The 18,018-nt window shown below is 38.9% G+C and overlaps 1 protein-coding gene across 6 annotated transcripts in view; it reads right to left on the bottom strand.

The window, feature by feature from the left end:
• Positions 1 to 9,057: 9,057 nt before the first annotated feature.
• myo1b (myosin IB) overlaps positions 9,058 to 18,018 on the bottom strand; it is a 72,553-nt gene continuing 63,592 nt past the window's right edge. For 3 of the 6 annotated variants that reach the window (XM_074657489.1, XM_074657492.1, XM_074657491.1), the window contains 9 exons: positions 18,013 to 18,018; positions 17,071 to 17,157; positions 15,043 to 15,117; positions 14,455 to 14,589; positions 13,403 to 13,509; positions 13,158 to 13,290; positions 12,607 to 12,759; positions 11,371 to 11,501; positions 9,058 to 11,269 (listed from right to left, as the gene is read on the bottom strand). The exon at positions 18,013 to 18,018 is cut by the window's right edge and continues 81 nt beyond it. In XM_074657489.1, the coding sequence (XP_074513590.1) occupies positions 11,137 to 11,269; positions 11,371 to 11,501; positions 12,607 to 12,759; positions 13,158 to 13,290; positions 13,403 to 13,509; positions 14,455 to 14,589; positions 15,043 to 15,117; positions 17,071 to 17,157; positions 18,013 to 18,018 (960 nt within the window). In that variant the 3' untranslated portion in view covers positions 9,058 to 11,136. The remainder of the gene's footprint in view (positions 11,270 to 11,370; positions 11,502 to 12,606; positions 12,760 to 13,157; positions 13,291 to 13,402; positions 13,510 to 14,454; positions 14,590 to 15,042; positions 15,118 to 17,070; positions 17,158 to 18,012) is intronic. The other 3 variants (XM_074657493.1, XM_074657494.1, XM_074657495.1) reach the window with 2 other exon arrangements.

Genomic DNA, 18,018 nt, shown 5'->3' with positions numbered 1-18,018 from the left:
AATGCCCCCCACCCCAGATGTTGCTTGTCTAATGGCGGTCTGAACAATTTTATTAGTTACAGTGATATGCAATGAAAAAAACAGTTGTTGAACTGATTAGCGTCATTACAGGCCATATGAACTGCTTGATGAAGAATAATTATCTTCACTGTGAGAAGCCTCTGGACTAACTGTTAAACTCTGTTTTTCACCTCTGTCGGCCAAAACATGAACAGCTATTCAGCCCCAGTGGTGGAACGTAACTAAGGACATCTAGTTAAGTACTGTACTTAAGTACAATTTTAAGGTACTTGTACTTTGAGTATTTCCATTTTCTAGTACTTTATACTTCTATTCCCCTACGTCTCAGAGGCAAATATTGCACTGTTGACTCCACTACATTCATTTTATAACTTTACTTTGCAGATTCAGATTAATATTGCAATATATTATCAACAAATAAAGTATGATTTATTAACTTGGATAAAGATAGGACTTTATTGATCCCTTGGTAAAAAATTACAAGCTACCCCGCAGCGTATATGTTAAAAAATAAGCTCCACCTTTACCATCTGCAAAATTTAAGTAATGTACATTTCAATGCATCAATAACTATTATTCAATAATATATAATGTATATTATTTGCGAATGGGCCATTCTGCATAATAAGTAATTTTACAAGTATATTTTGGTGTTAATAGCTTTGACTTGAGTAACATTTAGAATTTGGGAATTCATTATTTCTACACCGTGGTACTGCCACGTTTACTTAATTAAAACATCGGAGTACTTCTTCTACCACTGTTCAGCCCCCAAGATAATTAAGGGTGTATACACTGAAGAGACATGACTTTTAGTCTGATTTTGGGTATTATTCCTGAAGGGTTAGCACTTGTTTTTCACAAATGAAATTTCAGTGATCTCTAAACTAACATGAAAAGAGGGTAGGTGGCCTTGGGGCTATTGGAAAACATCACATTTTCTAGCTTTTATTTAGGTTTGTTCCTGCCACAATTAGATATACTGTAATCATGGCAAAGAGCACAGAGAGGATAGCAGTAGAAAGCACAGAAGAACTTGATGGGAAGAGGAAGAATTGACAACATTATGGCAATTTCCTAGAAATCACAAGTCTGGGATGTTGAGCAGACATACTCACTCTCACACATGCTTGTTCAGATGCCGGCGCTCCAGCCTATAATGTCTGTAAATGAGCACCTAATGATGTGTGTGCAGCTATTTGCTTATCCATATCAGTGCCGCAGCTGCTTGTGTTCACACGTACATGCAGACATACACACTGACTCACTCAAGCACACACAGATCCAGTCACTTCTGTTGGTGCAATGATGATTGAGCATAAAGATAGAGATGAGTTATTATTTACTTGTTCAAACTTAGTGCTGCAAGTGTTCCTTCTGCAGAAAAAACATCTGTTTACTTTGCCTACTGGTGTTTCTTCTTTTTTTAAAAGACGTAGAAAAGCACTCTACTACACAAGAGTGAGGGATAGAGCAATTTCAGTGAACACTTTGGTACTACAAGATTTAACTGTTAGTAGATGTGACCACCAACGCTCAGTTAATAGTTCATTTTTAAAGTTTAGGGCACAAAAACTCACACAAACTAAAGCCGGTATTATTTTAAATGCATCAGAAAAAATCCACTATGTCCAGTCAACGATTATTTTACATTTTTAATAACTCATTCAACTTTATTTTAGCTGTGAGCTGCTCTGAAGCTGTGCAAGGGTCTTAAACGTATATCAATCTTAGCTTAAGTTGGCAAATATTTGCCATTGTATATCAGCTAAAGTAAACTTTTGGTGATAAAATTATAGTTACAAGCACTCAAATATTCATAATGCTTTATAACAATAATCACAACACATTATAAAGCATTTTATAATGACTTATATGGTCAAGTAACATAATACTTCATAATTGCTGGTCACTTACTGACATTTATTTTTGTTGCAAGGAACAATTCCCATTGCTGTGATTGCATTATAATAATTTTTATGCAGCAAAAGCGTTCAGAAGACATGACATTTTTTGTATTATAAGCCCTGTCCGCAGCATTTGAGCAAACTTTGAGGGCCAGCTATAGCAAAACTGTATGGAACATTCAAAATCCGAAATGGCAATTATTTCCTGCTTGGTCCAGAGATGTTCTGCACCACATTTGGTGACGATTGCTAAACATTTGTAGGACGAGCAGCAACAAAAAAAAAACAGAACAGAACAAAAAATAATTTTGTTTCTGAGACATTTTGGTTCAAAAGTTACAGGCCAAAACAAAAAGTGCATTTTTATAGCGCCACCATCTGGCCAAATCACACCATATTCGACACTGCACTCCCTTGGGTCCCCGGCAATACAACCGCCAAGTGTGAAGTAGTTCGGATGAACGATTCTAGAGGTATGCAAAGGATATACGGAAAGACAGACACACAGATTTCTCGCTCTCTGGTTAGATGGGCGTCAAAGAAAATATTACCAAACTATTTTTTCTTTTGGCAAGCACCTATGTATAATGTGTGCAACATAATTTGAGTTGGCACACAGAACAATCAGTACTGTAACATATTTGTTTATTAATCAGTAATATACCTAACTTAACTCCCGGTTATATTTTCACATTTTCTACATGTCGTTATATATAGGGGATTTATAAAGTGATGACTTCTTGCTTCACCCTTGCTCAGCTATCCACAGATGGCGCAGCAGAAGCCTCTTTTTTCCTCTCAATCCTTTACTCTCCTCCTCCTCCATTCTCTCCTATTGACGTGATAATGGCTACAAATTGATGAAGCCATTGAGTGTGCTGGTGACACGAGGGTGAGTGGGGACACAAACTCTCCACCACCCAGTAACCCTCATTAATCAGACCTCTTCCAGCCCCCGTCCCCTCCCTCCAGACTGCCTGACACACTGCCAGGGGCAGTAATGGAATACTCTGGGTGTCTGTCCCCGTCTCTGGGTGTCCCTCCCTGTCTGTCTGCCTTTATGGGTACCTCCTCATTTATGTATTCTTATTCTCTCTATGTCTTTGTGTCAGCATCAGTCACCACAGTGCAGATTCATAATATAGAGAGTGCAATTGAAAAATTATGCTTCCAGAAAAACTCTGATAAATCAAAATTATTATTGTTCTTAGAAACATAAGACAAAAATAATCAACTAAAACTAATCAACCATTTGGAGAAATGACCTGCAAGATGTTTATCTATAGTATTTCAACAATAAAGTAATAATATCAAAGATTTTTATGTAGACAAATATTAGATCACAGTTGCTCACAGAATGATGGAAAAAGGCCAATTATTTCCTGACTTCTTTATTAAAAAAACAATAGTTTGTTTTGCTGGTCCCAGTATTCCGGGACCTGTAGTATTAAACCACATGTGCTGTTACCACCAGTAAACAGGGTGTCGCCAAATCAACCAGGACTGAAATCTTACGGATTGCCACGTTAACTTGGTTATAAAACGACATGATTCAAGGCAAAAAAAGAAGGTGAGAAGAAAACAAAAAATGACCTCCTTCACCTTATTAATCCCACATGGAAGCTACACAAAATGATTTTCCCCCCAAAAGACAGAGTCCGTTTCCGCTCTTGATGGGTGGTTTCATTTAAATCACAGCATAGATTTATGTCAAAGTAAATCAGCAGCCTGGTGGCCAATGTGTTGACATCTACATCCTAAACTCCCTCACTCAATAATGAAATCAGCCTTGGCGCTGTGACAGTTCAATACAGTCAATACGGTTAACTAACCTCCAGCACATAAGGGAAGTGTCTGTAACGTATCTGACTTGCAAAAAAAAAGGCTATTTTCACAGCGTGAGTTGGTGAGAAAGTAATTGATCTTTCCTCAATTTCTGAAAATGAGTGACATTCTTGCTATTGTGGAGCTGGCGTTCGCTGTCATTGCCAACCAAAGTGCTGGAAAACAAATCGAGCTCCGACTACAAACAGCATCAGAATAGATGGTTATCAGAGCAGTCAGAGAAAAGCTTCTGATCTCCCTGGAGACGTATTTCCCAGAGGCAGACGATACGCTTATTAAATCACAACAGTAAAAACACAATATGGCAATATCTCATGGTCCTATATTTTATGTAGAAAGGACGTCACTCATGAAGATTTCATCTCTAATAATATGCAACATTAAATTAATGGCAGGAACAAAAGAAAGGAAGGTTGGGAGAAGGAGAAAGGTGGGAGGGAGGGAGGGCTGGATGTTGAATTTAGAGATTCATTAGTTCACACTGAACTTTGATCGTATTGACTCTTGACGGCAGTAAATCCAGGACTTGGAAAAACCCCTGGTAGTCAGCCAGGGGCATAAAAATGGCAGCTTCATCGGTTTAACGTTATTTGGGTCTCCTTGGTGACCCTACAGTGCAAACTGCGGTCACGATTAACATAGTTCTAGCTGTGCCTTTACACTAAAGTGGCAAGGATTAATCGATTAATCAATTAGTTGTCAACTATTAAATTAATCGCCAACACTTTGTTCAAGAAAAACAAGTCTAAATTCTCTGATTCCAGCTTCTTAAATGTGAATATTTTCTGGTTTCTTTACTCCTTCATGACAGTAGTCTGAATATCTTTGAGTTGTGGAAAAAAACAAGACATTTGAGGATGTCATCTTGGGCTTTGGGAAACACTGATCGACATATTTCACCATTTTATAGACCAAAAATCGAATCGACTAATTGAGAAAATAATCAACAGATTAATCAACAATGAAAATAATCGTTATTGCAGCCCCAGTTTACACTGTTGTATTGTGGGAGAGGCCAGCAAGTGGTCTTTATTAAGCAGTGGTCCATTGCTTCTCGAGTTGAAGCAGGTCAAACATGCAAACTTCAAGCCTCCTCTGGTAAGCCTGATGATTAATATGCATTGTTTATCCATTGACTCTTTGAGAAGATATCACATCAAATACACCTATATAAAACTGACAAAAGCAAGATCTTAATTTTATTACCTATTTGGCCTACTCCAATTTTCAAATTGCAGGAGGTGCAATATTTGTTAAAAGCAAAATGTGTGTCAATTTCAATTAAATATTGTGGTGCTGCAGAGATGTCCTGGACTACACATCATAGTCTACAGACTTAAGAAAACATCTTTGTTTGGCAAAAATGACACCGCAATTATTTTGATGTTTTTCAATGAAAATGAGAATAATAATGAAAAATTCTCTCTAATATAATATCGCGATGAAAATAATTGCCATTAGATATTTTTCTTCAAAATCATTCAGTCCTAGCTTCCTGATCAACTGTCAAAGGACCTCTGGGCCTGAAATGTCAGACCACCTCTGAAAATCAGTGCTTCCAAAGGGAAGTCATTGTTGGCTCCACAAGCTGAATTTGACTGGCCCCTAGTGTCTGTGCTTGAGTACATAACTACACAATACTACAGGTCCCAGTGCCAGCCGCCATGTCAGGCCTGTTTATATTCAGGAGCAACAAGTGCTAAAACTCCACAGTCACAAGACCAGTCTTTGAACATTTGATGATGCAAACATTACCATATATTAAAGACTCTTTAAAATTACTTCAATAAGAAATTAAATATATCCTTTCTGTTGAAATGTCTGAGAAAAAAATTGGCAATCTTGATTGCCAGCAGCACCACAGTCCACTGCAGCCGAGTAGATTCTGGACAGGATGTGAAATCCCCTCAGAACAGTTCCTCAAACTCATCCTGTTGTCCATCTGCCTGGTCAGAACACATGAGAGGAAACTGAGGCATTTATTTGGAAAATGGTTTTGAGTCTAAACGATGATGCTTTGGCAGCAGATGTAGGATAGAGAGCACACCAGACAGAGCTGAGGTCCACAATTCTTCTTTTTTATTAAAGGTTCCATATCGTGCTCATTTTCAGGTTCATACTTGTATTTTATGTTTCTACTAGAACATGTTAACATGCTGTAATGTTCTAAAAAACATTTATTTTCCTCATACTGTCAGCCTGAATATACCTGTATTTACCCTCTGTCTGAAACGCTCCGTTTTAGCGCATTTTGACGAAATTGCAACATAATTGCGTTGCTAGGCAACAGCTTGGGTCCATGTACTTCCTGTCAGTTGATGACATTCACATCCACTGCAACCAGGAATTAACTGGGACACATTTAGAATGTTTACGTTTAAAATTGTGTCAAGGGTCTAAATATTGTATATTCGTGACATCACGAATGGGCAGAAATCCTGACAGCTTGTTTCAAATGCAGAGTTTCTGAATACGGGCTGTGTGTATTTCCCTGTGGATTGAGTGTTTCGATACTTTCACAGTATTTATATAGGACTTAAGCCTGCTTTATAATAATAAAAAAAACGTGAAAATCTCACTTTTTTATAATATGGGACCTTTAAAGTAATTTTGAGGAGAAATACAGTAGAAACACGTATACAGCTATACATGTATGGAGGACCACAAGAGTCACAGAAATAGTAATAAAGCATTTAATTGATTAATAACGAATTGTACAATAAAAATAGGCATTAATACATTTGTTAACAAATTAATGAATTCATCTTTGAATAAATGGACTAAATTACAAAGTAATTCATTATTTGACATTTTAATGGGCAATAAAAAATAATTATAAAAATAATTTTAAATTAAATATTAATTCATCAATAAATAGTTCACATTAAAAAGGGATTTACAAAAACACCAGATAACAGTTACAAGCTCTTTTACTCATCTATCTACCTATTTATTAATTTTTAATTTTTAAATATTTATTTATTCATTTATTTACCTATTATTTATTTTATTTTATTTATATATTTTTTTATCTGTTTTTATTTGTTTTGTTTTACTCATATATCATTTTATTAATTATTTTTTTGATATAAGAAAAAGAAGAAGAGAAAAAAAAAACGACTCAACTGGCCGGGTATGGGACCTGCTGCCTTTCTACCGAGAGTGCTCCTCCTCCATCTCCTCTCCTCCCTTCATTGATGACTGCTTATGGCTAGAAAAGGGCAAACGCCCAGAGCTATCTACCAGGCTCACGACCTACTACTAAGAAAGCTAAAAGCACCCTGCCCTGTGCTCTCTCATGCTCAGTAATCCTTTTAATGTGAATTCCTGCACCTCTAATTCCCTCAGATTGTCTCTCATCATCTCTCTGTGTGTCTCATATTCTCTACGACTCAAATCTACGTGCTCTACTGACTCCTCTTCCTGACATCCCTCACACAATCCTGCCTGGTGTTTCCCATCTTATCATTTTCAGTGTTTTGTTTAGTTTTGTTTAGAGCCCCAACCTTGACTATGTCAACACAGTTTCCTCTCTCCTGTGTCCACTATACCTACCGTTTCTTTGACACTCTTTTAGGTTAGTGGAACTGATTATTGAAATAAAATCACATACATAAAAATAAATTAAATAAAAGTTTGAACAGTTCTCAAACAATTAAATTAAATATTGATACATAATGAAATAACGATTGAGCTACACTTTATCCAGGAAAACATTTGTTCAAAGTTTTGTCTAGCAATATAAAAGCCAAATGATAATGTATCATTAAAAAATGACACAGCATATCAACTTATTTACTGTTTATAGATGCTTAATTCATAGTCTTACATTTTGTTTAGCATGTAATATACAGTGAACTATGCTTAAGGGAATAGAAAACAATATTTGCTTTGCAACACATTAATTTAAAACAAGCATCACAGAAAGACTCCGCTTAACTTGTTCTTACTGCAGACCTTTAAGGTTAACTCAGTATTCCTTTATGCATTATTAGAGCATGTATTTATTTATTTATTCAATTATTTATTTATTCATTTATTTATTTACTTATTTATCTATTTATCTGTTTATTTATTTATCTATTTATCAGAGTAAATGTAGTTAAGTCAGATTCTTTTCATCCAGGGGAATTGCAAACAGAAAAACTTGAAAAAGAAAAACACCTCTGAAGTTTACATAGGACTGTTATATGTATATAAACAAAAAAGTTGCAAGTAATGTTTTTCTAATGTTTGGTTGTTCATTTATTAAGGTTTTATATATCAGTAAAAAGCCTCCACTTAGGACAACTTCTCTGTTGTGAATCCTCCTCCAGTGCCCTCTCTGTCTTTTTATTGTAATGTCATCTAAAATCCATGGGATGTCACCAAAGACTACCCAATCTCAAAAGCAGCATGGTTCTACCTCCCATATGCCCCCACTCTGTCAGATGGTACTGTTTGTTGACCTTTCAGTGGAATATGTTAATATCATTAGGATCTTTCACTAATATAACTCAACTGCATGTTTCAAGTGGTCCTCCCAGTCTACATCAAATAAGATAAATAAAGGAAATTTGATAAATATTTGTTGTGATTTGGTACAAGATATTAAAAAGTCATTAAATGACACAGCTCCTTATTTTTCTGTGGATCGTCTGGTACAACAACAAGGACCTATTGCCCCATTGTGCTGCTTTGATGCAGATCTGCATCACAGTTTGAACAGTTTTTACAGGATATGTGATTGTTCGTTGTACAATTCCAGCTCCCACTGAGGGTTGAGTATCCACTGGGAGGCTGGGACTCCTCCTTCCTTTCCCAGCCTGCAGAGTGGTGGGAACCGGGTACCGGGCAGCCCAAAATGGTATGCTATTTATACCACTCTGTGCTCAATCTGAGGGCTGCTCCCTGGAGACCTGTTGCCGGCAGCTCTCCCCAAGCCGCGGAATTTAACCCTAGGACAGCTCTCCCCAGATGTGATGGAAAACATCTGGCCAGATGCTTGACTACAAGGCCTGGCCGTCCAGCCTCGATGCTAGGAACCCCCAGAAGACTTTTCAGTCCTGGCCAACCCCCCTGTTGATACTGCTGATAAAGAGCAACCAAGTCCCTCACAGGAATGTAAGATTCAATAATCTGATGGCTGATTTCTGCCTGCATACTGAGGGCTACATCTGTTAAAAAGCCTCTGAAACATCATGCATCCTTCATTCAGTATTGATTCATGGGTAGGTGTGGATGATGACAAAGTAGCACTGCTGGAATAAATGAACGTCAGCACAATAGCAATGAAAAAAAAGAGTCCCAGAATAACATTTATTTATTACAGATTTTTATTTAATTTAAAAAAAAACTTTTACTTGTAAATGTTACACTGAGCTCTATTGAAACATTTCCATGTTGTGTCTCTCAGCACATTTAGGCACACAAGAATGCAGACATCATTTTGCAGCTCTAACCATTGTTCAAATACGAAACAGAAGAGCAAGAGAGGGGGAGGAAGATGCCACTTTAGCAGAACTGCATTCAAACTGTGCAGCGCCAAAGGAAGAGAATACATCAAAAAACGGCATTCAGCTCGATCGTTCCCGCAGCGAGGGACAGCAACAACTGATTTCTCACGTCCCTGTGTCGTGTGTGACATTAAAAAATACAAAAAAACTTTCAAACCCAGGTACCCTGAACATGACTAAGACCAAGTTTGGCTGGGTTACTCCCTCACAGTCACCAGAGAAGAAGAATCTGGTTGACTTAGAAACCAACAGTACAAAACCCACAACCAGTACATCCAAAAAAAAAAGAAAGATTATAGTCAGTATACCTGAAGATATAGCACTCTAATCTTCTTCTTTGACAATCACATTTGGCTTGCGTGTAAATATACGTGCACCAAATGTGTACGTGAGTGTACTAGAAGGTGTAACTCGTCGTCAGATACATCAAGAATCTATGGTCGTGCGCTTAATATTTGGTCTTTCCCCTTGAAAAATACACATTACGTCAGAGGGGGGTCAAGCACTACGATAACTCAAAGCTGCAGTGGCAAGAACGGCTATTTCACAAACACAGCAATTAGAATTAGGATACTAAGGAAACCCTTTGTCCATGCCAGGGCTCCAGCCTACAGAGCCTATGTACAGCGTATGGTACAGTGAGGGCGACTGCTATATGGGTTCTCACTACGGTTTTGTTGGAGAATAATCAAGACAAAGCATTTTATTTATTGCACACAACAGAAAAGATCAATAGCAGGGGTTTCGCTTTGAACCTGGTGAAGACGTTACGGAAGGTAATTTTCTTTCCACTCGGATGTCTGTATTGCCTTTGTCAATATCTTTAATCCCTCATGAAGCGAGAGGGTCTTCTTTGATTCATACAGGACATCCTAAGGATATGCATTCAGTTTACAATGACTCTTTGTAGATATAAAGCTCGGGAAATGATGGAAGTTGATCACATGTGTAGTGCTGTCAAAACGTACAAGAAAATCGCCACCACAGGTTGATAAGATCCCTCTATTCTAACATTTTTTTGGCAAGGATGTCATGAAGAACAGGGTCCATCAATAACCTACATGTTTTTTTTCTATGTTTGTATTTGTACACCGTACACGTGACAAGTCGTGGGACCTGTTCAATGGCACATACAGGAGGATACAAAAAGTGGTTTTACAATTATCTAGCAAATTACATTTGACTTCTCAACTGCCCACTGTTTTCTTTGTTTCAGAGAAAATATATATATATAGAAAATAAAACATACAATCAAATTCATTTTCAGCTCATCCCTCTTTTGGTTACACCGAGGTGAAAACAAGTGCAGTATTTTAAGTTCTTCAGAGAAACTAAATCCGACGGGCCGAGCCCAAAAGTTCCCAGTTCATCTCAAAATTGTAAGCCGTCTGCTTAAAGCCAGAGGCGATTATAAATGGATGAGTCAAGGCCAGTTGAGGCTGGAGCTCGTCACAAAGTTCTCATAAATTCTCTGAAGACTAATTCAACATACAGGCAGAACAATCATTATCAACATCGCCACTGGTTTACAGAAATCTCTTGTGCTCCACCAAGATTTTTTTCTTTTTCAACTCTTTACACCAGTTTTACAAAACACCAGTGAAACATTTTACCAAACTTCTGTGGCATGCAACCCAGATGAGGGTTTTCTTTGCCAAAAAAAGTTGCACATGGTTACAGCTATAGTGGTGCCAAAGTAAATCTGATAAAAAGAGAAAACAAAAACACAAGCCAAATAACTGCACTGTCATTTCTCGGCTCAGGGTGGGCACTGGGGTGATGGTTCTTGAGTCCAGAGATCCGGTGTTGGAGTGGGGTTGGTGGTTTCGGTGTTTTAAATCGTCCCCAGATCTGGCGAGGGAGCTGCTTTATGCTGTTGTGGGCACCGACACCTCCAGCAGGCGGTTGTTCTTGCGCTTGCAGGACACGCTGTTTCCGTTCTTGGGGGCTCCCTGGATGAATTTCACGCATACTTTGTCGTGCTTGAACTGCACCAGGAACCTGCCACACAGAAACATTATGCCACGTCATTAAACATCATCCGGGTGGAATCGCATCCTTTGACCTGAATAACAGGATTTAGCTTGTGCGTGCAATCTTACTCGTCTGAGATGTCGATGTTGAGCTGCTCGCTGTCTGTGGCCGTGGCCCCGGTGCGGTGGAGTTTGGTGATGATCTCGATCAGGTGTTCGCTGCTGAGTAAGAAGTCTCCTTTGACCGCTGAGGCCGACCCCTGAAGCAAAATGACACGATGACAGTTGCATTAAAACTGTGGTATAGTTAACTTGTGATATTTAGGTTGTAGCGGGCTCAGTTTTAAAGCTAGAGTGAAGATACTGGTATCATATGAAAGGAATCCAGTGGTACCAACCATGCCTAGCTTGTCACAAAGGAGGCTAAATAACGCTCCAAACTTGCGCTATATTTTTGTGAGAAAAAAGTGGCATGGCCATTTTCAAAGGGGTCCCTTGACCTCTGACCTTCAAGATATGTGAATGTAAATGGGTTCTATGGGTACCCACGAGTCTCCCCTTTACAGACATGCCCACTTTATGATAATCACATGTAGTTTGGAGCAAGTCATAGTCAAGTCAGCACACTGACTGCTGTTGTTGCCTGCTGGGCTGCAGTATGTTATGATTTGAGCATATTTTTCCAATAATAAATATATACTGTACATACATTTGCTTAAAGCGAGCATATTTGTTCACTCCCATGTTGATAAGAGTATTAAATACCTGACAAATCTCCCTTTAAGGTACATTTTGAAGAGATAAAAAAATGTGCGATTAACTATGGACAATCATGCGATTAATCGCAACTAAATATTTTAATCGATTGACAGCCCTAGTATGCATGTGCAGGTATGAGCTGTATGCCTGTGTTCTGTGTCAGCCAGGTGCCTGAAGTTGGGTTAACATGAAAAACATAACACTTGTAAAATGTGTATTAGTTGTGTTTCTCATTGATATTCGATAAAACAAAAAACAGAACTTCCTGTAGCCCGAGATCTCCCAACAGCATTTAAACAAACAGCATCATTTCATTTAGGCAAACAGGAAATTAACTTCAGCAAGTGGAAGTTAGGCACATTACTGCAAGCTCACTTCCACTGAGTACAAAAAATGCTGTCTAGTGCAACTTCTCAGTTTAGTGTCCATGGATATTTCAATAAACCTAACAACACAAATGCACAATTGACTGCCGTTTAATGACTTAAATGTCTCAACGGGCCTTAAAGGGGTAGTTCGACATTTTTGGAAAACCTCTTACTTGCTGAGAGCTAGATGAGAAGATCGATACTGAATCATACCAGTGCTAAAACAGGTCTCCCTCACCTCTTTGAGTTTGAGAGCAAAGAAACCGTCGCTCTGTGTGCTGACCGACACGCTGGTGAGGTCCGGCAGGGGAACGCTGGCCTTCACCTGGCCGGTCTTCTGGTCAGCCAGGACGACGCTCTTCTTAGTCAGCAGGAAGATTCGAGCCGTACCCTGCAAACAGAAGCAGAAAACTGTCTGTCATCCTAAATATTGTGAAAGCATTTGACCAAAATGTCCTTTTTAGGTGCATTTTTTTTCTCTGGTCTTGAAACTGGGACAGCGTTAAGAGTAAAACACAATACACGTGTCCCGACGTGTCTGCTATCTGCTGGAACAAAAATAATGCCGGTTGTTAAGATGTCAGAAAACATCAGATTGCTGCACAGCGGGGTGAAATACCCATCAAAACAACTTAATAGCGTTGTGCTCCGCGAGGCCTGTGTTGAAAAGTGGAGCTAAACTCTAAACGGCAGGGTCACGATGTAATCACAGCTTAGATTTTGGACTCAATGCTCCATTTAGCTTGTGTAGGAGCTGAACATATTGTAGTGTGAGTGATCTTTTCTTACCTTGCCATTGGCCCTGTTAATCTTGTTGACCACATCAGCCAGCAGAACCTTCTCATCCATGGCAGTGCTGAGTTTCAGATATTTGGGGTTCTTGCTGATCTCCAGGTAGTCTCCTATGAAGGGCTGGCTCACGCTGAGACAAAGACATTCACATCACTGAAATTAAGAGATTCACTAATCTACTTATTCATCTAGATATTACCTTCATATACCATGAAACAAAGAGCACAGTGAATGTCAGGTACCTGCTCGGGTAGAGAGCCTTCTTATCCTTGAAGATCTCACTGGCCTCGAGCTTCTCCTCATAAACCGCCTTCTTCTCCTCTGTGAACTGGCTCCTGTATTTCTTGCACTGAACACACATAACAGCAGCAGTTCAAACAAGGGCTGTTGTATTAAATGTTAATATTTTGTATTGCCCTATAGTGAAAGAAGTCCTCAGATCCTTTACTTAAGTAAAAGTAGAAATGCCATGATCTAAAAATACTCCATTACAAGTCCTGAATTCAAAATGTTACTCAAGTAACAGAAGTATTATCAGCAAAATGTATTAAAAGTATCAGAAGTAAAAGGTACTCATTTTGGAGAATGGCTCCTTTCAAGTGTTATGTTATTTATAGAATATTATATATTACATTTTGTTTCCCTTAGAGGGGTTTATTCTTCTTTTAGATTACCGGTACTGTTTTTATCACTAACAAATATGTGTACATATATGATTATTTTAATGTTGTAGTTCATCAATGTGGAGCCACTTTTAAATACTCTGTGTACTACTTGGTAGATTAGTAGTATAGTACTGCATCATATATTTTTATATGTAATAAGTAACAAGTAACTATAACTGTCAAATACATTTAGTGGAGTAAAAAGTACAATATTTCCTTCTGAGATGCAATGGAGTAGAAGTAGAAAGTAGCAGAAAACGGAAATACTCAGGCAAAGTACTAGCATGTCAAAATTGTACTCAAGTACAGTAAATAAAGTAAATGTACTCTATTGCCTATCCAGTGGTTTCTATTTTCAGGTTTCCAGTATGTTCTTGTCTCATTCTCTGTACTGATTTAACCTTTTTTTGATTGGTTGTTGCAGCCTGTGGCTCCGATTTGGTTTTATATATCACGATGTGAATGCTTGACTAAAGTCGATGACCATAATGCTCACATCATTCTACTACCTGTCTACCAGGTGTGCATTAGACAATATTCACAGTATAAATCATGAAATGAGAGAAGAATTAAATATGGTTGAAGTGGACAGAAAGAAGAGAGATGGACTCTGGTCATTTGTGACTGACCCTCCAGAGATGGAAGATTCTCCGCAGCTCTGTGTGGACTCCCTCCAGAAAGCGGTAAGGCCTGGCGGGCCAGCTCTTGTCTATGGGTGACATGGAGGGCATGGTCTTCTTCAGGCCCAGGAAGTATTTTTGCATCTGGACAAAACGGACATAAATGCAGATTAATTACATTCCAGCAAATCTTTGATTAAAAACATCAAAAGAAAATATATTTTTTCTCATACCATGAGAACAATGCTTTCCTTTTTTACGCATTTATTCGAGCAAAAGCAAATATTCAAGTCCTGATAGACAGGAAGGCAATCCTGGCTCTCCAAAAATATTGGCAAACGACAAAAGAAATATATTAAAAATCCTTTATTACAGTGGCTAAATCATTGAAAAAGCAAACATGTTTAGGCTTCTGTAGGTCTTCGTCAGGGCTTAAAACGAACATGTTGGCCTTTTTAATGATTTAGCCACTATAATAAAGGCTTTTTTATTATAATATCATCCTCGTTTGCCATTTGTTTTAAAATGTTGGAGTACCTGGATTGCCTTCCTGTGTGTACAGATTTTTCTCTTTCAAAATATTCAAGTCCTACTTACAATTCTCTGGATGGTGAAGTCATAGATCTTCTTGCCAGCGTTTGCCCTGAAGAATTTTCTGTATTCTCTGCGGACCTTTTACAGAAATAAGGGAAAGAATAAACAAACTGTCAGTCACCTCCTGCCACCCATTAGTTTGATGTGACACAGGAAAGAAAAGGAGTACACTGATAGGAGGATGACAGTATACACAGACGGCACACTAGAACAACAGACGTTTGGTTAGTCACAAACAACGAACACCTGGAACAGACAAAGTCAATTCCAAGCTGCTGGAATTAATTAAAATTACAGCGATTACTGGATTGTAATTACTGAAGAGTCAATGATGGTTATGACAAATGACCTTCATGCTGACCTTAATTGCACAAATTGAGATGTGAACAGGTGCATTGTGGTCAATTAACACAATGAAGAGATTAACATTGAAACAAATGACCAGTGGGACGACAGTTATTCCGGTAAAAACCAGAGAGACACGCAACAGATAAGCACCACAAAGTAGGACACATGTACACACTTTACACACCTAAATACAAAGAAATAACAAGTGAAACAAATACTGTTGGGTACACGAAGCGGTGCTGCTTTATATCGAGTTAGTTGCACAGATGCAGAGGAAGCAGACAGAGGGAGACATTTAGAGAAGAACAGATCAGAGAGAGAGAGACTCTGTCGTGTCAGTCAGGCTCTGTTGGTTTAAATCGTCAGTATTAAATACCAAAGCGAGGAAAATAGCAGCTGTCCCTAAATAATTATCTCAAATGTACCTAAAACTGTGGGATTACGGGAGGGAGTTAACCTTAAAGGTCTAATTGATAACATTTTTATGTAGACAAATATATATATTTTAAATAATATATCCACAGTCTTTAGAAAGGTGCCGAATAAAAGCATGGCTTTTCCTGAAAAAAAATATTATAAATGGGAATTAATCATTTACATTTTTTTGGCAGGTACAAAATTCATGTTTTGTTTATCTCTGTGGAAGATATCGGACGTTTGGTTCCCACTTCTAACAAGGCTTGGGAGTCAATAGTAAAACAACACTGGTGTCATTTGGTATCTGTGTCGTCAGTAAGTGTGGAAAAAACGGATAAATGGCTGAGATTAACGGTAAATTCCCGGCAGTGACTTGTTGTGAAGTAAATGCAATGGAACGGGGGAGGAAGAGTGCGACATCTAGTGGCTGAATGTTATCAATACACCTTTAAACTACCTTGTCACATCTTCACTAACTATTTCCTACTAAAGAAATGATTCTAATGAAAATTGTTGATGTGAGCGCTGTGGATTATTTTGAGTAACCAGGGCCTGGATTTATTGTTTCAAATGCAACTTTTCAATGTGTTGGAGCGCCTTTAATAATATTAATTTCACCTCCATTACACTGGAGTGGTGGAAGAAGTCTCAAAACCTCTGCAAATAAAAACCATCTGCATTGCTAGAAAGATTTTGATTTAGGTGGACTACCCCTTTAAGATGAGATCACAGTTATTGCGTTAAATACATTTCTCTGTGCCTCACAGGTGATACAGGGGGAAATGTTGAAGGACGGTAAGTCCTGCAAGTCCCGCAAGGAGTGCACTGCAACGGGGATTGGGATTTCCATATTGGAGGAAAACAGGGGAAAAAAATGATTATGTGATGTAATTATTCCAAATAGGAAAAATTGGATAAGAGTCTTGTGGTCTTGTAATCTTTGTAGAAGTACTATATGTTGCGGTGGTGTAGCATAATTCTCTTTATATTATGCATAAAACCAAAAGTTGTATTGTTTTGATGGTGGGATTTGCAACAGAAGTTGATGTATAATAAACACGTCTAACCACTCATGTTCCAATGTGCATAACCTCTGGGATCTAAAACAATGTTATCGTGGATAAAGTGTGACCACAGCACTAGGGAGTGACTGGCTTCCTGTAGAAGCTGGCATATAGCAGATGGTTGAGGAGGATGAAGAGGGTCAGGGGGGTGATGAGTAGGTGGCAGACTTGGTGATGGCTGTGCCGTGGGGCTGGTAGGTACCTTGAGTCCCTGCCAGTAGGCCCAAATCACAGCGACAGCATGCTTACGCCTGGCCTCTTCCTTCAGTCTCCTCAGCTCCCTGCGAGCCTGTTCAGGGGGGTGGGCGGGAAGACACAGAGAGAGCGGGAACAAATGAAGCAACAGAAGATGAGAGGAAGAAGAGGGAGACACTGTTTTTTGCCTGAGGTCAGCAAACATCAAATTCACACACACACACACACACACACACACACGTACGCACTCCACACCAGCACTGTGTGACCATGGAGAGACTGTACAGTAAAAGTACAGCTCTACTGCTCCAGACTTCAGAAACAAAATTTGGCGCACATTTATCAGAGGGGAACTTCTGGAACGGAAACAGACTTTTTTAGTGGGACTTTAAGAGCAAAAGTCACAACTCGGGCAGCAGAGGTCACCTCAAAGGATCCAAACAGTTCCATCTAAAAAAAGACAAACAGCACTGCAATGCAAAGAGTAAACATGCATTAACTACACAAGAAGGAAGAGGTCATGCAGAGGGCAGGCAGCATGCTCTGGTGAGGCATGGACCTTGGAGGAAGAAGCTGAAAACACACTCCAAACATGACCCTTCTGGTCTTGGTGTGTGTGACTGTTATCTTACTGGAAATGGGTTTGCCAATGTAACCTTGAGTCACTTACATTAGCAAAATTATAATATCACCTGTCAGACTGAGCTGTAAAGAGAGGCTTCGGTTAAAACGGCCATCGTCCTTTCACTACAGCATCCAGTGGACGAGTGTATATGTGAGAGGGTGTATGGTAAACTGCCTTACATGGTACATGAAATGCTTGGATTGGGTTGAGCAGAATGATGGGTATGTTGAGTTTTTTTTGGGGGGGGGATGGGATGGGATGGAAGGGGAGGGTCGATGGAGGCGGCAAGTCACGGCAAGTCAAGTCAACAGGCTTCCTAAATACCTTGGT

Source organism: Sebastes fasciatus, chromosome 14 (assembly GCF_043250625.1).
Source record: "Sebastes fasciatus isolate fSebFas1 chromosome 14, fSebFas1.pri, whole genome shotgun sequence".
NCBI lineage: Eukaryota > Metazoa > Chordata > Actinopteri > Perciformes > Sebastidae > Sebastes > Sebastes fasciatus.
This window is presented reverse-complemented; position numbering and strand designations above follow the sequence as displayed.